At 37.1% G+C, this 20,581-nt stretch overlaps 1 protein-coding gene across 11 annotated transcripts in view; it reads left to right on the top strand.

Annotated features, from left to right (window-relative positions):
* The window catches only part of LOC129739465 (calcium/calmodulin-dependent protein kinase type II alpha chain), a 205,776-nt gene that overhangs the window by 138,229 nt on the left and 46,966 nt on the right, over positions 1–20,581 (top strand). For 3 of the 11 annotated variants that reach the window (XM_055730928.1, XM_055730931.1, XM_055730930.1), the window contains exons 2-3: positions 10,794–10,869; positions 11,600–17,370. In XM_055730928.1, the coding sequence (XP_055586903.1) occupies positions 11,795–13,267 (1,473 nt within the window). In that variant the 5' untranslated portion in view covers positions 10,794–10,869; positions 11,600–11,794 and the 3' untranslated portion in view covers positions 13,268–17,370. Of the gene's footprint in view, positions 1–10,793; positions 17,371–20,581 lie in introns of all 11 variants that reach the window. The other 8 variants (XM_055730924.1, XM_055730929.1, XM_055730927.1 and 5 more) reach the window with 4 other exon arrangements.

The following is a 20,581-nucleotide window of genomic DNA, read 5'->3' as shown; positions in this document are numbered from 1 at the left end:
ATAATCTTTTGGAGAGCCTTCTTTTTTATTTTTCTTGGGTATGGGAATTATAATAGACTTTTTCAAACCAAGTGTTATGGATACTGATTTTTAGATATTGTTAAAAGTTTTTAAAGACAGTGTTTACCTTTTAAAGTAAGATTTTTGAGCAATGGATATCCTACGCCATCATTCCCTGTACTTTTACTGGAGCATTTAGCTAAAGCCCAATTAAGTTCTTTAAGAGTTAAATCGCTGTTGTAATCATGTTCAATTTGATGATTGTTATCTGTTTCTAAATTGAAAGACTCTGAATCAAATTTAATTTCAGTTCGACTATGACCGATTTCTTCAAAACAATCAGTTAAGGCTTCAGCTACTACTTGTGGATCAGTGGAAAAAGTGTTGTTAGTTATGATGAAATATTGAGATTTTTTAAATTAACCTTGAATAGCTGCAATGTGTTTCCAAATTTAGGAAGATGAGATATTTGAGTAAAATGTTGCTAGTGTTATTTCTTTCTTTCCGAAATAGAAAGAAATAACACTAGAAAAGTCGTTGAACTGTTATTATATTACTTAAATTTTGCTGTTATCTGTGAATATCAAATTTTGTATGATAAAAAGGTTGTACCGCATAAAATTGCATCACTTTGCAAACGCTCTAAAAAATCATTGATTGCGTATTTTTGTCTAAAAATTTGCATTAACATAGCTGATTAGTATTCGTATTTTATATTGATTTTCTGTATTTTAAAGTTTAAAAAATTACAGGTACCCAATGAACAATAGTACACATTTATTTTGCGCAAACTTCAGAAAAAATATTCAGTTCTTTCGACGAGTTCTGCAACTGTGAGTGATAAAACGTTACTACGCAATTCAGAAAACCAACAGAAAAAAAATTTAAGTACGAATGTTTTTTTTATTAGTGGAAGAACCTACAAACGAGTGAGTAAAGTTTCAGGCGGGATATCTATATTTCGAACCGGAAACTACGGAGAGACTGCATAAAAAGTTTTGATCAAAACTATTTTCCAATGTTTTATTTTTTTCCCTATTTTTGATGATATTTCATTAGAATATTTATAAAATAATTCATAAATAAAATTTCTACAGCATTCAATATGTAGTTTTGGAAAATTTCTGGATCAAAAACACAATTGCCAAAAAATAAAATAATTTACAGGTTTAAACTAAGGTTGCCAGAACTTTTTCCACTCCCATCCGGGCCTAGCAATTCCGGGCATTTTTTCGAAAAAACCTGGCAAAATCCGGGCATAGATTTCAATTTTTCAAATCCAAAAACCGGGCAAAAACCGGGCAAAATTTAGATGTTTTTATATATAAAAGCAAAGAAAAAATGCTAAAAAAAAATTAAATTAATATTTTAATCATAATTGCAGCCTTCCAAAAACTTTTTGGAACACTTAGATATTTAAAGGTTTAAAAATAAATCAGCGAAATTATTTGAAACAACCGTTGAAAATTTCCATACCGTTAATCGATTTTGCTGAAACTTACTCAAAAATTTTGATTTTTTTTTGGTTTCTTTGTAAAAATTGTGAAAAAATCCGGGCAATATCCGGACTTTTTTCACTATATCCGAGCAACCGGGCCGGACCGGACTTTCTCGAAATTTGGCATCAAATATCCGGCAAACCCGGATAGAACCGGGCAATCTGGCAAGCTTAGTTTGAACTTCTGGACCGATTTGCATCACAAATACCATTTTGGAATTATTTTAATAGCGACTTTGTTGTTAACAAGTTTGTAAACTTTTGGTGGAATCGTAAAATTCAAGATAAATACAAAATGATCCAAACTTAGCTGTAGGGTAGTCTTCTGTAGCATTGAGACCTATTTTCATTCGTTCCACTATCTGAAGGATGCTCTGAATGATATGAAGCCAAAAAGGCCGCTTTTGAATCGGAAGGCATAAATTATCCAAACGTACCGGAGCTGAGACAGTGAGTGGACAGCGCCCATGGACGCTGAAAAGTTGCCCTTTCAAATACGTATTATTTTGTTTTGAAATGTTTGCAACCTCCAGAAATATTGATGCCTGGAAACATGCTATTTTGAAAAAAAAAATTCTCGAAAAGTATCATCAAACTTCAAGATAGAGACTTAACATCTTCAAATAAGTTGTGGAGTTTAACAATTATCACAACTTTCTCATACAAAGTGGGTCTCGAAACTCGCTCTAAAAAAAGTTTAAAATCATTTTCGTTTTTTTTAGTTTAATAAAAAAAAGCCTTAACAACATTTGTTTAAAATAAAGGTGTCTTTTAAAAAGCTTTTAAAAATAGATAAACTACAACTTTTACCAAGACGTCATTGTGATTAGCTGATAAACTAAAACAAAAGAAAAAATAACACTTTCAGGTGAATTGATCATGAAAAACGTAACCGAAAAACATGTACGTTTTCAAATAATGAAACATTGTAGAGCATAATATTGAGATATTTTGACTTTTTTTTTTGTTTCGATTATAGTCGTTTTACCATCTTTATGGCATTCCCGACTTTATCAACGTTGCATTTGGCGGATCGTTATTGAAAAACTTATCCGGTACAACTGTGTTCGATGTTTACTCTTGGGCTTGAACTCGCGGACATCGGCTCAGGAGACAACAGACTTGACATCTGAGCCATATCACAAGCCCATTTTTGACATCTAAACCTTTAAAAAGACTGAGATAACGTTTTTCGAGTTTTAAACCACTGTGCAATGCTTCTTTTTGATCTCTTTTAAATTACTCATTTTCCATAAATATTGAATAGGTCATATGGATTTAAATAGATTTCGAAAATTCTTAGCTCTTAATAAAAGATTGTTTCCGTATATCCAAGGACTCCATCCGTAAATCCACCTTCTCAATGTCAGAGCTTCCACCGGACGGGAGTTAGGTTGCCTTTTGTCTTCTTCCGAAGATTTCCTTAAATCCGGATCATTGTCAGAATGGTTAGAACTGACCGATAACAAGTTGTTGGAGATGCGCACTGAGCTTTACACTTTACTATCAGTTCTTCCACAGTTTATTGGAGATTTGCAGCTCAAAAGACTCTCAGAGGGCCCTGCGATCAAAATGATGATGTTATGGACTCAAGTGTCAAAACGCGTAGTTGTTTTCCATTTCACAGTTTTACAAAGTATTTAGACGGTTTAGATTGGATAATATGTAAAAAAAAAGTGAATTCTTGAATCGAACTTTTCGAAACATGCTCATCATTTAATCTTCATTAATTTTCAGTTTTCCGGAAACAAACGAAAAGTGTCAACTTGCAGCTACTTGTTTAGGAAAGAATGTTTAATGAGCCGTTTTTTAAAGCAAACATTTTCAAAAAGGGACAGTTCAGGATGAAAAAATAACTAACCTCATTCGGATAACAAGTGCCAAAGATTGTGACGGAACTGATGTTTGGTTTTTCTTCGGAAATTAAAAACCGCTTCGGCCTGACGAAATCACACACCACGACAGAATTTTACGAGCCGCATGCGATTCAGCATTAACAATTTCAAATCTAAATATTTATGCATTGCTATTAAAATAGTCAAAGTAATTTTGAGTCATTAGGAATTTAACAGTTATCAGTTTTATTTTGGTAAAAAAAAGTTAATAAACGTACAAATACACCGTACATTGTTCTTTTCTGTTACATTGTTTCAATTTTCAAGGGAATTATCAGGACGTATCTTTCTTCTGATTTGTGTCTGCGACCCTTTAGATTAAAACAAGTATTTACGCAGCCTGGCATCGCTCAACATCTTCTTGAGCAACCCACTCACCCCCTGAGTTTGACATGTGCTTTCACTATGGTTTGAATTTGAAAATTGAGAAATTTAATCCGATAAAAAATACAAGCGAAATTGTATTTACTAATGAAAAAAGCATTGAAACTATTAAAATAATGATTTTCTTAGAAGATTTAGCAATTATAATTGTTTGAAACTTGACATTTTCCACGAAAACATAGTTTTTGAAACAATTTATATTCACTGCCATGCTGAAAAACTGCTATCATCACCCTTTTTTAAGTTCCATTAATGACAACCAGTTGAAATAGTTTTGCTGCAAATCGCTGGCGATCACACGAAATCACACTCAGTGAGCGCTGCGTTAAAAAGGATGATATTATGGATAGAATCGTCAAGCTACATAGTATTTTTTCAAAACATACAGGAAAATTGTAGACCTTCGGTGTTCAAAGGTTAATTACACTAGTTTACAGCATTTTTGAACTCAGTAAACTGAAGGTCATTTCCAATGTAAAATCGGGCGCTGAATCCGAAAATGAAATTCAAAAAAATCTCAGTAGAACCGTTTTTGAGTTATGCTCCAAATATGAAATTTCGGAAAAATTTAAAAATTTCTTGTACTTAGATTGAAATATCTCGGACGGCATAACAGTAATTTGAAATCAATTTTTTGCATATTAAAGGTGAATAAATTTTCTATCGATCATCTGAACAGTGTTTTTGCGTTTGACCAACAGTTTTGTTGATATTAGTGACTTTATGAGGAAAAAAATTATAAAAAACGCATTTTTTTAGAGAAAATTTTGTTTCAAATAAAGTTTTTGACTCGATGGTAGCATTTAAAAAATCTGATTTTCTTTTGCGCTTAAATGTCAATTTAAAACATAGATTTCAAGTGGTTATTTATCAAAATCGGTTGAAAATTGAAGAAGTTATGGCTACTTTACCATAATAGTATTTTTTGTAGTTTTTCATAATTTAACGAACCGCAGAACACTTATCATAGTATAGGAAGAATGAAACATGATAAATCTCACTCGCACCAAGTCAAAATTATTTATTAGCTTACCAGAAGGTCACATGCCAAGTTTCAGGAAGATCTGACCATACGGAGGGGTTGCTTGAGACTCAAACGTGAATAAAATTTTGAGGTATTTTGCCCGGAAGGAACGAAAAATACTGGTTTTTCATCAATTACTATTTTCATCACTAGCTGATTGTTATTTATGGTTGATTTTCTTAAAGCCTGAAATGAGACAAATATTTCACCCGAAGACTGTAACTCGATTGGATTTGAAACAGAAAAGTTATTGAGGTTCAAAGATTGTATTTTGGTCGAAAATTGTCGTATAAAACGCAATGCGTAAAAAGTACTCATTGCGTGTTGGACTAAATTTACGGCCTTTGAACCGCAATAACTTTTCTGTTTCAAATCCAATCGAGTTACAGTCTTCGGGTGAAATATTTGTCTCATTTTAGGCTTTAATAAAATCAACCATAAAAAACAATCAGCTAGTGATGAAAAAAGTAATTGATGAAAAACCAGTATTTTTGTTCCTTCCGGGCAAAATACCTCAAAATTTTATTCACGTTTGAGACTCAAGCAACCCCTCCGTATGGTCAGATTTTTCTGAAACTTGGCATGTGACCTTTTGGTAAGCTAATAAATAATTTTGACTTGGAGCGAGTGAGATTTATCATGTTTCATTCTTCCTATACTATGATAAGTGTACTGCGGTTTGTTAAATTATTTAAAACTTCAAAAATTACAGTTATGGTAAAGTAGCCATAACTTCTTCAATTTTCAACCTATTTTGATAAATAACCACTTGAAATCTATGTTTTAAATTGACATTTAAGCGCAAAAGAAAATCAGATTTTTTAAATGCTACCATCGAGTCAAAAACTTTATTTGAAACAAAATTTTCTCTAAAAAAATTAGTTTTTTATAATTTTTTTCCTCATAAAGTCACTAATATCAACAAAACTGTTGGTCAAACGCAAAAACACTGTTCAGATGATCGATAGAAAATTTATTCACCTTTAATATGCAAAAAAGAGATTTCAAATTACTGTTATGACGTCCGAGATATTTCAATCTAAGTACAAGAACTTTTTTAATTTTTCCGAAATTTCGAATTTGGAGCATAACTCAAAAACGGTTCTACTGAGATTTTTTTGAATTTCATTTTCGGATTCAGCGGCCGATTTTACATTAAAAATGTTGGTCAGTTAATCAAGTTCACGATTTTTTTAAAATTTTGTAAACTAGTGTATTAAAGTTAAAATTTTAGAATAGAGTAAGAAAAAGAAAACTACGCAATCGTGTATACTTCTAAAACCCGTGTTTTAGCTTATATTCGTTAATTTTCAGTTGGCGAAAAACCCTGTAGTATCACAGTGCACTTGCGTGGAAAGCCTGCCCGGAATCAGGATCTTTCCAGTTTAGATCAAAAGGATTTTCTTAGGACTGGTAATAAACCACCCATAAGATGATAATCTGCAACATTTATCAATTTTGAAAACAAAATTAACATGTTTTTGATTTATTTCTAGATCCATGCCGAGTCTGGAAGAAGTATTCTTAGCAAAATATATTTAAAACATTCCATAAAAAAGCGTAAATAAGGTTGCTTCACCAAAACCTTAAGGCATTTGGCGAAACGAGTGCTTAAAATTATCGTTTGGATAACATGGTGCACCGCAGATTGAAAGCAGATTCGTGAACCAAGACAGTCAGTTACGTATTCAAAATGTGGTGTGATTTGGCATAGAAAAACTTCTAGCAAATTTAGAAATCCAGATAAAATACCAAAATTAGAAAAAAATGCGCAAAATCCGAAAAAGAAAATTATAAAAAAAATTAGGTGCCTCATAAGAAGAAACTTTTCGAGAAAAAGGTCAAAGGTTCTATCTTTAGATTAAAAATTCTGGATAATAACATTTTCACTCATAAATTAAAAATATTAAGCTAAGCCATTTAAGAACATCGAAAAAACAATCGCAGAGAAAATAAAAAGCCTCCTATTGAAATGTTGTTCCGTTTATCTGAGCTTAAACTGAAACGCCAGAGATGGAAATAGCTTTTCTTTGTACCTCTCCGGTGCTTTCAGCACAGTTTTCAGCAAAAGTTAATTTGAACATAGCTTGAGAAAAAGTTTCAACTTAAGAACATCAGTGTAATGATTTTTTGAAAATAATTCCTCAAATTCTAAACAGTGAATCTATCTTGAATTGACCGAACATAATCTCTTACGTAGTCGAACAAATTATTCAAAACCGTTATCTATCGAAACAGCTTCTATATAATTCAATCTAAAAAAATCAAAGTTGAATTTTGTAGGAATAAACATGAAAAACTCTATTTTTGCATGCAAAAAGCATTGAAATAAGTTAATAACTGATTTTCTTACAAGATTCTGTCATTTAAATTATCTGAAATTCGGCAGTTTTAAAGAAAACTTCAATTTTGAAAACAATTAATATTCACTGCTAGAGATGTACCGAATATTCGGTCGGCCGAATATTCGGCGCCGAATACCGCCAAAAAACCGTTAAGCCGAATATTCGGCTCACCGAATAGTTGAGCTAAGTATTCGGCCGAATAGGCCGAATATCTATTACACACTTGTAAAATTTTTCAAATGACTTTGGATAATTTATAAAATGTTGAAAAGTAATGTTGTAAAAGGTGTATCTAAGGTGTATCCGCGTATCTTTCACTGTAGATCGTACAGGAGAATGCTGACAAGTTTCGCTTTATTCTTTGATTTTAGTTTATTCCACATTTTCTGGATATATTCAGGCTTGCCCATAAATCCTGTGAAGATTCCAGATAAGTCAAATCTGCGCGGGATGTCCAGATGTTGTTTAAAATGTCCCGAATTTTGTTAGATTATTTGCTAAATCAAATAAAAACTCAAATTTCTTCAAACTTTTAGATTTTGTGTTCAATAATGATTTTTCAAAAATTTCAAAATAAACATAAATTTTCCCCTTTTCAATATTTTTTTTTCGAAAATCGTCCGAATGCCTGGTGATTGAAAGTTTAGTTTGCTTAAGGTTAAAGATCATCTATCGTTTCAACAACTATTTTGAAGATATCTTGCTCAAATTTTGCTTTCGTCTAATTCAATATCAAAGAAGCTAATTCAAATATCTTGGCACCTGTTTCGACATTTGTATCCCAGATTTCACAGGAACGCAATCTCTTTGGGGATAAACGCCCTAGAAGCGACTAGTCATCTGATGTCTTTTCAGTTATTGGTGACATTTTAAAAATCAGAAAGACCTCTACTTAAAAATATCCGGTTGAAAATAATCGACTAAAAACATGAGGGGCCTTTGAAATAATTGAAATAATCCCTTAAGTTTTTTTTTCATTAAAAACTCAATAGAATATTCGACCGAATATTCGGCCAAATATTCGTTTTGGCCGAATAGTTGAAAAGGTCAATATTCGGTATTCGGCCGTTCGCCGAATACCACTATTCGGTACATCTCTATTCACTGCCATGTTAAAACAGCTATCATCACCATTTTGTTAGTTTGTTAGTACCATAAGTGCAAATCAGTTGGCAAAAAGTTTTGCTTCAAATAGCCAATTGCATCAAGGCCTACTTCAGTTTCTCCTCTTGAGGATGATTTCGTATGAACTGTTGATATAATTTTGAATTTGACCTAACGCTAATCCTTTTCGAATTTATGTGCTGATTAATGAGTTTTGAAATTTTAATAAACATTTTTGACAAATATGGAACAAAAGCTTTGGCCAAAATCGACTTTCTGGAACTCAGTCGTTTTTCTAAATGCCGGCTAAATCCTAGAAAGTCATTTTTATCTAGATAACTCCAGATCTCGGCGTTTCATGCATGTCTAAGCCATTTGGTATCAAAATTAAAATTTCGATTTTCCGAATTTCCATTGGTCCCCCTCCCCCCTTTTGTGATTTTTGGGTCCAAACACCTACACTTAATCAAGTCCGATTGTGCTGAAATTTTGCACAGATCAGTTTTTTTGGTCGAATCTACCAAGTGTTTATGGTCGGTTTTTTAAAATTCGACCATGAATATTTTCTCATCACATCGATTGCCACACTGATGTGAATAGCGAAAAAGTGAAAAAAAAGTTTAATTCGCGAAATAGTAAAATGTGAAAATTTCGAATCAAACATCGTTCCATCAGCTGCTTCAACATAATGCCCAATGCCCATGCCAATTTTCATTCTTCCCGGAATTGTCGGCTGTTCAATTAGGCAGAAACCTCCGGATGATCCGAAGTTAACCATTGCCGGATCTCTGCCGCTTAAAGGTCGCAGGGACAATTGAAATTTTTATTCAAAAATTTCTTGTAGCTCCAAACGTTTCGTGTTTCGTGTAACCCAAACGCTCCACGACAACTAACCTATTGACTTTCACCTCCTATGTACACGAAAGTTTTGCTGCTAAGTCTCAAACTGACGCCATGTATACCGATTTGTCAGCAGCGTTTGATAAGGTGAACCACGAAATTGCCATTGGTAAGCTTGGACGCTTAGGATTTTGCGGACCTTTACTTGGCTGGTTCCGCAGTTACTTAACTGGACGTAAATTGACAGTTCGCAGTGGAGACACTCTGTCCAGCCAGTTCTCTGCCTTCTCCGGTGTGCCCCAAGGTAGTCACTTAGGACCGATTATCTTCTTAATCTATTTTAACGATGTGCTCTCGCTCCTCGACTGCTCGAAACTTGGTTATGCTGATGATCTTAAACTGTTCTACGCCATAAACGGCCAGGACGACATTGATTTTCTGCAAAACCAGTTCAATCTTTTCGCACAGTGGTGCGACATCAACTGCCTGCCTTTCAAACGCAGTAAATGTGCAGTTATCAGTTTCTCTCGAAAACGGCAGCCTTTTTGCGTGGAGTAACTTCTTAGGAGATGGACCACATCAATGATTTGGGCGTAATACTCGACCGTAAGCTGGAATTCAAAACACATACGAACTACGTGTCGTCGATAAAGCTTCTAGAAGCCTCGGATTTTTATTTTGAGTGGCCAAGGAATTCAAGGACGTGTACTGCCTGAAGAGCCTGTATTGCAGCATAGTTCGATCCATCCTCGAATACGCCTCAGCTGTCTGGTGTCCTTACTACCAGAACGGTAATGAGCGGCTCGAGGCTATCCAGAGGCGCTTTTTGCGTTATGCCCTCAGACACCTTAACTGGCAAGACCCGTTCCACATGCCAAGCTACGAACATCGATGTCGTCTCATAGACATGGATACTCTTCAAGCCCGAAGAAATGCAACACAAGCTTCTTTCGTCGCCGATCTACTGACATCGCGTATCGATTGTCCTACGCTACTGGAAGCTATTCCTCTTAGTGTGAGACCCCATGGACTGAGAAACCAGGACCTTCAACTGTATGTCTCCATTCGATTGAACAACTCTGGAGCCAATAGTGCATTCATCGGTGTAATGAAAACGTTCAACCGCTTTTCCGAGCGACTTTGACGATTCGAGGGATGTTTCCGAAGAAGAGTTTTAAAAATATCGAGAAATCGATAATTAGATGTAAATTTTATGTAACTTTAACTTTCAGTCGTCATTTGGACCTATACTTGGTCTGTTGATTGAATAAATAAATAAACAATAAACAAAATCTACCTATTTTGTCTTGCATTTGAAATGAAATTTAACATAACTTTTTTTAAGAATCATTAAAATGAAATAAAAATTTATATTTGTATTAACTAAAATCTTCATTTGTCTTGAAATATTTCTCTGAATTTTATGATTCGTGTAACAAGATCCTTTTGCTAATGGTCCGAGACAAGTCAATCATTATTTATTAGTCCGCTCTGCTTTTTTTTACTCCATCAGCCCAATCCTACATTATTTGATACAAATCCGAGTAATCCCGTGTATCCACAGAACCGAGCCAAGGCTCAAGGACATGCTAGTTATACCTCCAACCCACATACATACTGTGCCTTCACCCACAGAAACATTACCGCACAAGAAGAAGGGGAGAAGATGTGTCTAATTACGGTCATTTTCTTTGCCTTTACAGGATAACCGCTGCTGTCATTAAATTGACCTGCTTCTGCTCCTCCGGAAGCGCCCGGCGTGGGACCACTCTCGAAAGGGTGAGCTAGACAGAAAAAAAAACTGGTTCCGGGAGGCAGCGAAATATGAGTGCCATGCATTGTTGTTCCCGTCTTGCATCATCATCATCGTCGTCATCTTCTTCGAATTGGTTACCATCGTTGTCACAGATCACAGGCAATTAAATCATCCCCCCTCAGCGCCCTAGCACTCGTTAGCTGGGTCTGTTTTGTGGATAGTGTAACTCTACTAATTGGAACGTTGAGGAACGGAGTTGAGACGCTCTGCTTTTCTGTAACGGGGTAACCCGTTGGAAGAAGAAGACCGAACAAGAAGAAGAAGAAGAAGAAACAGTATTTTGCGAATCTGGTATAGTGTATTTCTTGTGTGAACCGGTGCACCAGGAGGGTTGTTCAAATACGTCGTTCTACGCTTTACGGTGTAACCGTAACAAAACACGTGCTTACCGGGGATCGTGACTTTGGTTGATTAGGCTTTCAGCTGCGACCAACCAGTGTCTCGGACTGGTCGGATTGAATATAAGAAGAAGAAAAAAGAAGAATAACTGAGCGAGACACCCTGTGAGCTTGTACGACATCATCTCACTCTCTCTGGACGAACCCGCGTCGTAACATTATTGAAGTGTGGAGGCGTGTTCCTTCGACGACGACGGCGACGCCGGGGACAGTATTCTGTGTATTGAGTGAAGTCGTCGTGTGTCCAGGGGGTTTGAAGAAAACGTGATTAATTGTCTTTTAGTTTGGTGTTTAGCGGATCGTAACCGGGTGAATTACGTGCCATTGAGGAATTACCGCAGCTGCTGGGTTCAGTGAAGTAAGCAGATAAACGTAAAGAAAGCAATCAGAAAAAAAACAAACCGTTTGGAAAAAGGGGGCAGAGAACCCACTTTTGTGTTTAGTGTTTTTTGAAAGTTCCGGCAAAATTTTTGCCAACATAGTTAACGAAATGGCTGCACAGCCAGTGTGTACAAGATTTTCAGACAATTATGAAATAAAGGAAGAGTTGGGAAAGGGAGCATTCTCGATAGTGAAACGATGCGTTCAAAAGTCAACTGGATTTGAATTTGCTGCCAAGATAATCAACACAAAGAAACTGACATCGAGGGATTTCCAGAAGCTGGAACGGGAAGCCAGGATATGCCGGAAGTTGCAGCACCCAAACATTGTAAGATTGCATGACAGTATTCAGGAGGAAAATTACCACTATCTGGTGTTCGATCTGGTGACCGGTGGAGAGCTGTTCGAAGACATTGTTGCACGTGAGTTTTATTCAGAAGCAGATGCATCACATTGTATACAGCAGATCTTGGAGTCTGTTAATCACTGCCACCATAATGGTGTTGTACATCGGGATCTGAAGCCAGAGAATTTGCTCCTAGCGAGCAAGGCCAAGGGTGCGGCTGTTAAACTGGCCGATTTCGGTCTGGCTATTGAGGTTCAGGGTGACCAGCAGGCTTGGTTCGGATTCGCCGGTACGCCCGGCTATCTATCACCGGAAGTTCTGAAGAAGGAACCGTACGGTAAAGCCGTCGATATCTGGGCTTGTGGTGTCATCCTGTACATTCTGCTGGTCGGTTATCCGCCATTCTGGGATGAAGATCAACATCGACTGTACGTTCAGATCAAGGCTGGTACCTATGATTATCCGTCCCCCGAATGGGACACTGTAACGCCCGAGGCGAAGAACCTAATCAACCAAATGTTAACAGTTAACCCCTACAAACGAATTACGGCCGCCGAGGCGCTCAAACATCCCTGGATCTGCCAACGGGAACGTGTTGCTTCCGTTGTGCACCGACAGGAGACCGTGGACTGCTTGAAGAAGTTCAACGCCCGACGCAAGCTCAAGGGTGCTATCCTCACTACGATGCTTGCTACCAGAAATTTCTCCAGCAAGAGTATAATGGCCAAGAAGGGAGATGGTTCGCAGGTCAAGGAATCGACCGATTCATCGAGCACCACCGTCGAAGATGATGACTGCAAAGCCCGACGACAGGAAATCATCAAAATCACCGAACAGCTCATCGAGGCAATCAACAATGGTGACTTTGAGACGTACACCAAAATCTGCGATCCACATCTAACCTCGTTCGAGCCGGAAGCTCTCGGCAATCTCATCGAAGGTATGGACTTCCACAAGTTCAACTTTGAAAACGTACTGGGCAAGAGTAGTAAAGCTATCAACACCACCATCTTGAATCCCCACGTTCACATCTTCGGCGAAGATACGGCTTGCATAGCTTACGTACGGCTTACCCAGTACGTCGACAAGCAGGGGCATCCTCACACTGTGCAAACGGAGGAGACACGGGTGTGGCATAAGAAAGACAACAAGTGGCAGAACGTGCACTTCCATGGCAGCCGAAATGGCAGTTTCAGCAACACGGCAACGCAATACGACTTTGTGAATCACAAATAAACTGGTACTTATAACTGTTGAACACGACCCGGTGGTGGTTCTCCGGCTGTAAAAGATAAAACTCTTGGAGCGAAAGGTAGTTAAAATCTTTAAAATAGATTCAAAACTCTCGAATACAACAGATGCTGGTATATGGTGGTGAATAAAAAGAAGAAAAAAATCGCATGCGGAGAGTTAAAAATAGCGAAGATTTTTTTTGTTTACTTTGTAATTAAGATAATATAAAACTATGCTTGTTCGTTACAGAAATAATTAAAATTAAATAGTTTTATGATTCTAATATCACTGTAACCAAAAAAACCAAACGAAATCAACAGAAACTAATCAACATCCGACATAGGTTTGCCAATGATAACAAACGATCAGGCTAGTGAAACTGTGTGCGGTATTGTTTTAATCGAATCCTATGATTTCCCAATCAGAAAACAAAAAAAAACTAACCGATTTGATGAATGGTGCATCCAAGAAAACCAAAAACAAAACCAGAGGCCATATTTTCCTAGAGAATAGAAACAGTCGACAATTTTAAAAGAAAACGCCAACTGACACAAGTTAAAACAAAACATTCACTGAAACACTCATAAAACGAACATTACACCTATAGAAATCAATGACACAAATTGTCGGTGGAAAATTGTTAAATCATTCGAATGGTCACAAGCGGAGAATCAAGCAACAAATCGAAGCAAGAAATTATGCAATTTTTTATCCTTACTATTTCAAATCGTATAGTAATGCCATCTATTGTTGATGAAGCGCCCGAGAGCGAGTTAAAAAAAAAACAGTTAAAAGATACACCAAAAAGTTATACATTGACAGTTTTCGTAACAATATATCTCTCTCCCAAGTTTTTCCAAGTATATAAATTTCTCAAGTTTCTCTCTATTATTCATGTTTTATAAAAGAAGATTAACAAACAAAAAAACAAAGAAAAGCATATTGAAGGTGGATAAGAATTGAAACAAATACCAATCAAATAACATCCCTCACGTTTACACTCACACAATTCATGCATTCATTCGTTACACACGTTTGTTCACCCACAACATTTTTGAGAAACAAGAAAAAATCGTTAGAAGATGATAAAATCAAGTGGTACGCCATACATAGGAACGCGTGAATAGAGTACTTAAAACCATTCAATAACAAAAAAAAAACCCTTTGAATGCTCTCTATAGAAATCCAAACAAACAAAAAAAAAGCAAACGAACAAAACAACCAATCACAACCAACCAAACCCACAAAATTCTGTGTGAGAGTGAGAAAATATAAGACTTTACATTTGAAATCACAGAGAGAAACAAATACAAATAAAAGTAGGCAAACATTCAACAACATTAAAGCACTAGACGACGACGAAGACAGGACCCTTCTCGGTGGAAGATACACATATATCAAGAAAAACCCAAAAACTGATCAAAGTAAGCTGTGAACACGGAAGGAACGATCGACGAAGAAACGAGAGCTCGAGCCTAATCTTAGAGAAGCTTACACCACTGACGACGACAGAAAGAGAAAAAACTAGCAAAAGCAAATTGAGCAAACAGCAGCATAAACCACCTAAAAAAAACAAACAACAACAAACAGAACCGAAAGCCGAATAGTAAGACCTATTTTCCAAAGTAAAGATAGTAAACACCGCATCTTACTCTAAACAACAAAAAAAACATCGTCGCCATATTAGATAGAATCGTTTATATACATACTTAATGCAAAACAAGAAGAAAAAAGCAACTATTTTACGCGCATATTTGTAATATATGACACAACAACACTGTGGAACTACTGCTAACTGGGAGAACGGAGCGTTTTGTGGATAACAAAGCAAGCAGTACATGGACTCTCTTTCTCCGTACACATGAGGACAAGGACAAGCGCGAGTTAAGTGTCGAAACGAACCAAGGTCAAGCGTAGTGTGGCGTTTAGTAGTTTAGCGAATCCGAACAAAAAAAAAAGAAAAAATATTGATAATTGATCCTACTAAAGTGGAATGTGTATAAGAATGAATTTTCTCTCTTTTGAATGTTTAAACAAGAAAACAAATCAACAAACAAACAACAACAACACGTTAAACGGAATTTAGAGCGCACCGCCAGATGGACGGTGTGGACGGTCCTTGCGGGACTTTACCGGATGATCTCTTTCTTTCTTATCTATCGATAGACGAAGTACTACTTACTTTTGGTGTAGAGACGGAACAAATACAGACAGATTCCACACAAACACAGCTTATCCCCAGCTTACCCACACACATCGACATTTTCTATTGAGGACCGTGCATGGTTCCGAAGTTCCTGATTTGTTCTATGTACTTATGAATATGTTCAACGAAGTAACGTAAAAAATTTCTCAATACGAAGGTCGCGGTGAAAACGAGAAAGGTTTGAGTAACATCCAGATATACTGATTAGTAGAATTCCGGTAACGTTTCTTTTGACTCACCAAAGTGAATTAAAAGTCATGTCAACCATAGTCAGTAACTGAAGCACATCAATTAAATCAAAGTCTACTTGGATGGAAGATCGCCAGTACAAGTATAGGACAAGACATCTCTCTGATGTTGCTAGTTAAGTTGGCGTCGAAAAATTCTGTCAGCGAAATCCTCCCGCGAGGTCAACCAGAATAACGAAACCAGAAAAAAGTGGTCGTCGTAGGATATAATCGAAAACAGCTCAGTAGAAAATAGACGCCGCCCACGCAGGAATTTGTTGTGTTGTTTGCGTTTCTTCTTGTACTTTGTCTTTGAGTTGAGTAGCACTGAATTGGTGGAAGCAGGGCGACATTAAACCACCGTTCATTATTTTGTTTCGAGACCTTTCACCGCGATTAGGGTCAGCAGCTCTCGGAATCGTCCTAGAAGGCCACTGCGGCAACAAATTGAACTGTCATTGTGGCTTCTGTTTAGCATGGTTATCAATGGCGATGACAGTGTTAGGTTTTTTAAAAAAAAAAAAACTTGTCTCGAGGATGTTGAATTCTAACCAACTTGTTTCTTGATCCAGTATTAGGGTCTAGTAAAGTCCTTATTCACCCACTCACTCGAAGTGACAAGATGGCTAACAGTTTTACTACCATATTCCTACAAATAAGAGCATACTTAGTTCGGTTGGCAGTTTGAGGTTAGATTAGAGTGACACACTCTGATTAGATGTTGTGGAGTGTGCCTCTTACCAAAACAACAAATAGAGCCAGGGGTATTAAATTGAATTTGTGTACTTTGGATGAGCGAGCGTCTTTCTTCTGCCTGTCCTGTCACAATGGGCACTAATCGAATAGATAAGTTTGGTTTGGGTGATGTCGTTCGTACCGAAAAGCAAGCCTGCCGGAATTAGCCTGCGTTGTTGGTGGGAATCTCAGCATGTGGGCAAGTGTTAAGATCCTGATTAGTTTACCACCACCCTGTCACTGGTGGATACCGGCTGAAGATCCTTCTCTGCTTGCTGATGAAGCAGAAAGGAAGGAAGATGAATCAGTGCGTGGTCATGATAACTGACAGCTTGGCCTACTTCGTTCGAGTTTCTGGTGCCAAGCTGTGGGCGCTGGGAGGAGCCAATCAAGTGTCAAATTCAGATTGAACATGATAAATATTGACACAGCTGAAGCATCGTTGTTGGCTGTCATCAAATGAGGCTCCACCCGAGAAGAAAGTATCCAACAATGTGGCAAAATTGAACAAATCAAAGTTTTATTTTAAGAAAATAATCAACGGAAAATTTATTGAAGAAGAAATAAACACATTAAGTCGTCACCAGAGGTTTTTCAAAAAGTGTGGTGGTGGTGGGGGTAATTCTTCTCAGAACAAAGTTTTCAAAGCTCGTAGAAAATGATGAACGTGCACGCGTCCAAATGGAAATGGGAATCAATCTTCCGGGGAAGCCAACCAGCCGGAACAAACCAAATTAGTGGATCGGGGTCGAGTTTTCAAGGGGTCGGGAAACACCACGGCTTGCGGAATGTGGAATCGAGGAAACTATCCCCAAGAACAACAATCGAAAGTGCAAAGGAAACACACTCGGGAGCGAGCAGAAAATTCCGACAACGTGTGCCGGATTACACGGAAGAATGCGTGTGGGCTGAGAGCGACCACTGCTGAAATTTCATCGGTAAGTTTATTTGTGAGAAGATCTTCGATTGAATAACGTTTACCCACAACTTTTCCTTCTCATTGGTTTCACGTGAGCTATGCCTTGCTAGTTGATAAATGTTAATTGAATCGTCATAAGTTAACATCATTTGCTGGTATTATCAAAAATAAGACAATTATTGATTTTTTCATGCATCTTAAATATTCTGAAATCTGTCGACAGAGAAACTTAGAAATCTTTGCTAGATCTTACTCATAGATGATTCGCAACCCTTAAACTTATTTGAACAGATCAAGAAATTACATTGCACAAGACCATCAGAAACTGTTTGTCGGTTATTTACTAATTTAAAAAATGTAAAAACTTTGGAAGTTGTTATGAGAATTATTCTGGTGAAATTTAAAATATGTATCTTAAAGGCCAACTTTCTTCAATGTTTCCTCAGTTTCTATTTTCACGTGTTTTTTTAGCATTTTTCTACAACCATTTGTTTTTTTTTTATTCAACTTTGATGTAAAGCTTAGTTCTTTTAGAAATGGGACACTTTCTTTTGCTTAAAGCTCGCTTACTAGAAATCGGACATTCAAAATTGATGCCTGTTAAAAGTACAATTCGACCTATTTTTTTTTTTTTTCAAAATTATAAATTTACGCGTTTTTAAAATATTCATGATGCAAGAAAAAAAATTTTGCACCGTTTCCTTCATAATCCATCATTATCATATTGATAGCTGACAAAACGGTTGATTATTCACAGAATTACTGTGTGTGAGTGGTGGAAAATGTGCAAACACTGTCAAAACTGTCCACAAAGTTCAAATTAAGCATTGGAGTGAAACACATGATCGGCAACTACGGTTAAGAGTCATCAGGGAAGTCAAGGCTCATAACAGCACTTTTAATCTTGAACAATCGAAAAACTTAGTTTCTTTTAAAAGAGAAGTATTGGACCGAAAAGTAGCAGAAATTGAAGGAGAAGGACAAACCGACAAAGTATAAGTTTGAAAAACTGATCAATATCATGATTGAAAAAAGTGTGCGCCGGCCGATGGGAGGTACCAAGAATAAAGTAGAAATTTTTCCTATAAAAAACGAAAACCAATTTTTTCATGAATAATCTTATGATGATTCATGAAAAAATTGGTTTTCGTTTTCTTTAGGAAAAAGCTTCATTTCCTTCACAGAAAATATTTAGATCAAACGAATGGTATTTGAGATACATACATTTGTTACTGTCCCATTTCTGAAAGAACTAAGCTTTAAAACATAAATTTTCAATAAAAAGTAGAGAGTACCAACTGAAGGACTTCTCATTCCGTATCATGTGATTCATATGTTTCTAAAATTCCGAAAGAACACTACAATCTTGTCGGAATTTCTTCTGTAGTTTAAAATAATGGTTGTTTTTTTTGTGGCCAGGGGGTTACCTTAAAGATCCATTTTTATAACGCAGATGTATGAGCTTTCCAGATGGCGTCAACAAAATCGAAGGTCTATATATATAGAAGATTGACTGTTCTTGAAAAAGCCTGCTTCATTATCTTGAAGTGACGTTTAGTAAGTGGCGTTATCTTTGGCTTTAGCGACGAAGAAAATCGATATTTTAACTACAACTTTAACTACAATTTCAATGAAACCTCTAAATTGTTTTTAAGTGGCCATAAGAAATCATAAGACCTAAAATAACCCAAACTAGAGGTAAGCAACCTTTTGAACCAACGGGCAAATTTATATTTGAATTCTTGTCGGCGGGCCGCACTTAAAATTACTTTTAATAATAATTATTGCTGATTATAATCAGCAGAGCTTTACGTTATTTTTTTTTTTTTAAATTACACATTTTTGGCGAAAACATATCTGAGAAAGGAAAGATACGCCGAATTCACGTGTTTAAAACCAGAAATTCAACACGACTTTTTCAATACCCGATATTGAAAAGGTACATCACTATTTTACTTTCTCTAAATTTTTCAATAGTCAATCATCGTCTTAAAACAAAATACCAAAAGATAAAACAGCAAATGTGGTTTATAACATAAAATGTGGAGGAAGTGAAAAATCCTACATTGGAGAAACGAATCAATTCTTACAAAAAATATTGGAACTACATAAAAACGATGTTAAAAAATAGGATGATTCGGACTTGCACAACATAGTATCGAGTACGATCATGTTTTTGATTTCAAAAATACCAAAATTTTAGATTAAGTCTCGAAGTATAACGCCAGAATCTTGTTACAGTTTTGTTTTTATGCATATATTCAGCACGCATTTATCATTCATTAAAACCACGGAAAGAAATTGGCTACCAAGTCCCCACAGTGTGGACATGTTTAGCTGAAATTGAAGGTACCCCTCGCCAAGCAGCGTAAACAGTATCAACACACAAGCTAGTTTTTCGCCAGAGTGTGAAAAGAAAAAAAGTGACGTGTCAGGTCGGGAAGTGCCGTTCCTACACAGCGGACCTGAAAGTGCACGTGTTCAGCGACGAAACATCCAGCATCAGAAGACCGTGACGGAACCACGGCTAAAAAAGAAAGCCGCGGATACTTGGGCCCTAGACTCGTCGAATTAACACCTTCGCCCACAGCTGCTGGTCTATCCATCGGAGCCGGAGGCACGATTGCCGTCAATATAATCAAGACGGGGTGCAAGCAAACCAGCATGTTAGCTGACTAAGCTACTCAGCTATTACGCCACCCCCAAGATTGATCGGCTGATTTACACACGACAAACTTCCACGTGTTAAATGCCAGAAAAAGCAGCCCCTTCCTTTGGGGCTTTTTTCTACGGCTTATTTTCTACCAGCAGTTGCAGTTCGAGGACTTGGTCGCACACGAAACACGTCACTGGCAGGGGTCCTTCCCACGAGGGAAAAGCAGACTGTTTTCCCACGAACGAGACTATCTCAATCCGGACTTCCAGAGCCCGAACACTTGCCGGGTCTATTCCGGGTCGATACCACACATCCGCGGAAGACGGAACTCAGATGCACGGAAACTCTTTGGACTGGATACAATTGCATGTCAGCAGCACTTTGCCGAACGTGTTGGTGAATCGCCACCGCGAGACTCTCCGTGTCGGAACGAAGCCTGCTGGGCTTCTACGCAGGTCACTAACGAGCACATCACCGGCAGGATCCGGAAGTCCGGTGCCCGATCCTGTTAGGTTCGCCAAGGCAGTTGGCGCACAGAAGGAGAACATCACCGTCAGGATCCGAAAGTCCGGTG

This window comes from Uranotaenia lowii, chromosome 1 (assembly GCF_029784155.1).
Source record: "Uranotaenia lowii strain MFRU-FL chromosome 1, ASM2978415v1, whole genome shotgun sequence".
In the NCBI taxonomy this organism is placed as follows: Eukaryota; Metazoa; Arthropoda; class Insecta; order Diptera; family Culicidae; genus Uranotaenia; species Uranotaenia lowii.
The sequence above is the reverse complement of the archived record's forward strand: the minus strand, read 5'-3'. Positions and strand labels throughout refer to the sequence as shown.